The sequence below is a fragment of the Gossypium hirsutum genome, chromosome A11, assembly GCF_007990345.1.
Source record: "Gossypium hirsutum isolate 1008001.06 chromosome A11, Gossypium_hirsutum_v2.1, whole genome shotgun sequence".
NCBI classification, from domain to species: Eukaryota; Viridiplantae; Streptophyta; class Magnoliopsida; order Malvales; family Malvaceae; genus Gossypium; species Gossypium hirsutum.
The window spans coordinates 122,450,232-122,455,682 of record NC_053434.1 but is presented as its reverse complement, the minus strand read 5'-3'; the positions used below and the strand labels follow the sequence as shown (position 1 = coordinate 122,455,682).

Genomic DNA, 5,451 nt, shown 5'->3' with positions numbered 1-5,451 from the left:
TACTATTAAATATGAACCAAATTAATCAAACTAAAATATAAAAATTAAATCTCAATTTTGATTTTATTAGAGGGGCTAAAATAATAATTTGATCATATAATTATCCTTTGATTTATATTTATTATACTAACCGTGTATAAGTTTATATATTGTGAACTGTGAGATGCCACCTATTAAAAAAATCTAATAAATATATTATTCATTAATTTATCGATAGTGTTTTTTAATAGGGATAAATGTAATTTTTAGGCTCTAAACTTAGCTTTTTTTTTAAAAATTTGGTCTCCAAATTTATCTACATTAATCCCCAATGTTTTTTAAATTGAATTGGCTAGGCCACCGATTCGTCAATTTGACCAATTCAACCAGTCTCATTAAAAAATATTAAGAATTTAAAAAATTAAAACAAATTGGTCAACCCTTTTTTTAACGGTTTCAACTAGTCCATACCAATTCTTGATCTAATCAATTCAAAGCCACCTTTCGGACTACACCTTGGTCGGTTCTTGGTCCAATCCGGTTCAAACAACATTATTAATCCATGAACTTTAACTAGTTTTCTTAGTTTTAGTTCATGTGATGGCACGACACTCTAACTTGAAAAAGTAATTATTTTTATAAATAAAATTTATAAAATATTATAATTTTTGAAGTAATTGTGGTACAATATTAGAGTTTCACGTCATCACATAAATTAAAATTAAGAAAAATTATCAAATTTTAAGATTAATATAGATGAAGGAAAAGTTCAACGACAAAGTTGAGAAATTGTCATTGAAAACTAAACGTTGCTTTATCTTTTCCTTTAAATAGTACTGACAATGTATAAACTTGTACATTATCAATGGCTGAAATACAAAGTACAAAATATGCATATTGCCAGGTTAGGGACTGAATGATGCATGAATGCCATGATGAGGCACCAAAAATGTTGGTCATAGGTCAGTGGATTCCAATGGTGAAACCATACCCCACTGGTTTCAGTGATTCAATCAACACAACTTTTAAAAGCAATCCCAACACATTTCCCCTTCTTTCCCAGTTCCTTCACCACTTTATCTCATCACACCCTAAAATTTTCCATCTCACTTTCCCTCACCTTCTCTCTTCCCAATCACCTCTCTTATCATTTCTCTCCTTCAAAGCAATGAAAGCCATGCAACAAGGAAGAAGGTTTCTAAAAAAACTCAAATTCAACCCTACAAATACAAAGATCAAAGGCTTAGTCTTTCACCTTAATGTCCCGGAATCACCGTACGTTAAAGATCGAAAACACAAAGAACCCGAAACCGACATCCTCGACCCGGAAGAACATCCATCTTTATCGGATTTCGAAGAGAAATGTCCACCAGGAGGTGAAAATTCAGTCATTTTCTACACAACAAGCTTAAGAGGTATACGTAAAACATTTGAAGATTGTAGCAACGTAAGGTTTCTTTTAAATAGTTTCAAAATAACAATCCAAGAACGAGATGTTTCAATGGATATGGGGTACAGGGAAGAGCTATGGGAAATCTTGGGTGGTCGAGTTATACCTCCGAAAGTGTTCGTTAAAGGCCGGTACATCGGTGGAGCCAACGAAATCATCGGACTACACGAACGAGGCGAGCTAAAGATGCTATTGGAAGAGGTACCATCGAACGGTGGCATCGTCAATAATGTGTGCAATTCTTGTGCCAATTTGAGGTTCTTGATTTGCACTAGTTGCAATGGCAGCCGCAAGGTTTATGAAGAAAAAGATGATGATCATCATCATCATAAGAAAGATAATGAGTTTTGCATTAAGAAATGCAATGATTGTAATGAAAATGGATTGGTCAAATGCCCATTTTGCTGCTGAAAGAAATCTAAGTCCCATTTAGAAGGGTCCTGATTTAGTGTTTTGTGGATGAACAAAGTGATGAACTCTGTTTTTTATTATCTAATTTCTTTTCTACTAATATTAACAATAGTCTAAATTATGCTTTTTCTTTGTTACTTGAAGAATTTCTTTTTCCAATTTATGTTATTCGAATTGTTACTTGAAGAATTTCTTTTTCCAATTTATATTATTCGAAATTAGACATAAGTGTTAGATATATATTTAAATCTAAATTTGGGTCTGTATTTCTTAAAATTTTTCATGTATTTAAATGATCCTTTAAAATTATATCCCAATATTTATACATCCATCATGAATATTTTCATATTTAAATTCATGTCCTATGACTTTGAAACTTGTATAATTGTGATTGGAAATACTTAAAACATAACTTTGTTGAACATTGTGTGTGTTTTTTGGATTTTGGGTTTTTTTATTTCTCTTTTTATTTTATGAAATTATTTTTTGGGGTGTTATGATATATTTATATAAATTAATCATTATAAATACTAAATTAAATTGTTTAATAAAATAATTAATTCAATTCAAAATTTTGGGGTTTTCAATAATTCTTTTTGATGGAAATCTCTTTTTTTGTTTATGTGTTATAGTCAAGTTAATATGTTTGATTCTTATTCTCACTTTAATTAGATTTTAAGTTTGTTTATGACTTTTTACTCTCTCTTTTTTTTACTTTTACCTTTTTTTGCATCTTTTAATTTCTGTTAATGCTTATCAACAACTAAAGCAAAAAATTAATTAAAGCTTCTCCTCAAATTTAGGATGTAAAGCTTTAAAAAAGTTGATATCAATCAACAGGGTTAACACCCAACTTTTTTTTCACTTTCTAGAAGAGTCAAACAATAAAAAAGAGCACTACCAATCAATTCCATTCACTTTTTCACTCTCAAAAACAAAAACCAAAATAAAATAACATAAACCCAAAGCTTAATTTAATTAGTTTATTCAATTTATCTAATTTAAGATTTTAAGTTAAAGTCAATTGAATTTTAGTTCAATTAGCATAAATATTGTTGTTAATGTAGATTGAGGAGGGATTATGTCTAATTTTAAGCATTGTGTCAAGGAATTTTTTAGATAAAAAAAATTATTTATCAAATGAAGCCTAATTAATTTAAGACCTAAATATAAGAAAAAACAAACATTTTATGAATGGTTGGTAATGTGAAATACACCAATTTGGAGAAGCATGGAAAAGATTATGTTAAAAGTTGGAGGTTGACAAATTGACTGTTATGTCATGGTCTAGAGATGAGATTGAAGTCATTATTTGTAGTGAAAAAGGAGGCAAGCACATGGGCTCTTTCCTTAAGATTTAGATAAAGTCATTGAGAGGAATTTAAAAAAAATTAAAAAAGCAAGGAAAATTGTGTCATCTTAAAAATAATTTTCTCCAACAATTTTATTTGAATTTCAGACTTATTGAATGGTATTTTAAGAGTAATTGCTTGAATGATTGATTGAATTTCAATTTATGAAATTGGGTATTTTATGACATAAGTTTGATGGACTTTTTTATGATTTCTGGTTTAGATTTGAATTAATTCGAATTTAAAATTAATAGTGCTTAAGTTGTTGAGATAACAACTATTTTTTTTGAATATTTTTATTATAGGTTTTGATCATATTTAAGTGTTTTTTTGACAGAATGCCTAGAATTATTCATAGTCCCTCTTCAACCCATAAACTCGAACCTACGTCCTTCTGCATTAACAACAATGCACATACCAATCAAGTTAAGACTCAATAAATAGATAGCAACTAGATTTAAAGTAGTTTCTCAATCTCTTAACACCAATGTTCATGAGAAAATGAACTTGAACTTTTAAAGTTTGTTTGTAAAAAAATTATATTCCAAATACAAAGTCTCAAGGCTATCAAGGCATGCAAATTTTACTCTGAAAACAATTTCATAACCTCTTACAAAATAAATGATCCTTATTAAAAATAGGAAAATAAACCCAAACCCAAAATGCTTATTCGAACAAAATTTGAAGTAAACCGGACCGAAGATTAAAAAAATCCAAACCGAAGAAAGGTTATCAATCTCTTAAAATTAAACTTATCAGTTTTGATGCAAACTTTAAATCTAATTTGATTATTTTGAACCAAATTTAATAAGATCCAATTTTATCATAAAAAAGTCAACAACTTAAAACCGCAAATGACTCATAACATAAAATTATCGGAACTCAAATTTGGATTATGACCAAAACCTGACATGATTAACAATCTCTTAAAATTAGACCTATCAATTCTGATACAAATCCAAAATCCAATTCGATTAACTTAAATTTATACTTAACCCAATCTAATTTCATAAAAAAAAAAGTCAACAACCTGAAATTACAAATAACTCAAACCCAAAATGATCAAAACATAAAATAATCCAAACTTGGAATTTGACCCAAACATGAAATAACTTGAACAAGTAATCCCAAATGACAAAACCCTAAATGACCCCAAACCCAAAACAATTCAAACTAGAAATAATTTGAACAAAAAATAATTCAAAATTTTTAAAACTCGAATTAATCCGATCGAAAACCAACACTACCAACTTAAAATTCAGGGTTATTGATAAAAACAAATTAATTTGGAATCTTTTGTAGAATTTTATGTCATCTAATTAAGGACGATAGTAGCATTTTTCAATTGTAGCTTGCTTTTGGCAAAGCATTGCAACCCCCACGTAGGGGCCATTGGCCAATGATTCTCACACATTTTGAGTAATTTAGCTTTGGCTTTTAGCATTTAAGGGCAACCACCTGTTTTAGCCTAAACTCAATCCATTTTTTGCTCAAATCCCAATTACTTCACTCCCTTCATCCACCTTTGGGTCGACAAGAAACTTAATTATCAACATTCTGAGAAATCAGATTACGGTAATAATAAGAGTATGATATAATTTTCATTTATTCAATTCAATCTAATAGCATCGATTTTTATATAAATTGAAATGTCTAGTCAAAATTTGTAACGTAAGGTTTTGATTTCCATCCCTAAATACTTTTATCCTTTTCTTTAAAAAAATTTCTTGCATAAACAAATATAATTCATACAAGAATTATTTCAAAAAAATATTATTTTATAGCACGCGTATGTGTCACAGGCTAAAGTGTAAAGCCTGTGACCATGGCACAGGATGCGCCCCATGGAGGTCTATCGATTAGATGGGGATCATTTAGCCCATGAGAACTGACCTGATTCCAAGAATTGTTGTAAAAGCCTGTCAGATTGAAACCCGGTTGACCCGATAATGAAGATATGGAAACATAGGCTATTTTTAATAAATATGAGAATCATATCTTGTATATTTGATTTGATATGATGTAATCTTGTAAATTCCTAAAATTAAGGGATAGGCTAATCTCGTCCGTCAATGTAATTTGATCTTAACCGTCGGTGTTGGGGGAGCTCAACTATAAATAGAAAGCCTCCCCTTCATTTGTATCTCATCCATCAAAAGTTGAATTCTTAAGAGTAATAGAATTCTTTGAGCATTTACTCAAACGCTTTGTTTGCGTTCTTTCTGTGGCTTTCTGTTGTGCTTTTGTAGTTTCTTTTGG

General features: G+C 29.6%; 1 protein-coding gene across 1 annotated transcript; it reads left to right on the top strand.

The window, feature by feature from the left end:
• The first annotated feature begins 860 nt into the window (after nt 1–860).
• On the top strand, nt 861–1,977 carry LOC107923217 (uncharacterized protein At3g28850). The gene has a single exon (XM_016853433.2). It carries the CDS (start codon nt 896–898, stop codon nt 1,838–1,840), a length of 945 nt encoding a protein of 314 aa, XP_016708922.1. The 5' UTR covers nt 861–895; the 3' UTR covers nt 1,841–1,977.
• The last annotated feature ends 3,474 nt before the right edge of the window (nt 1,978–5,451 follow it).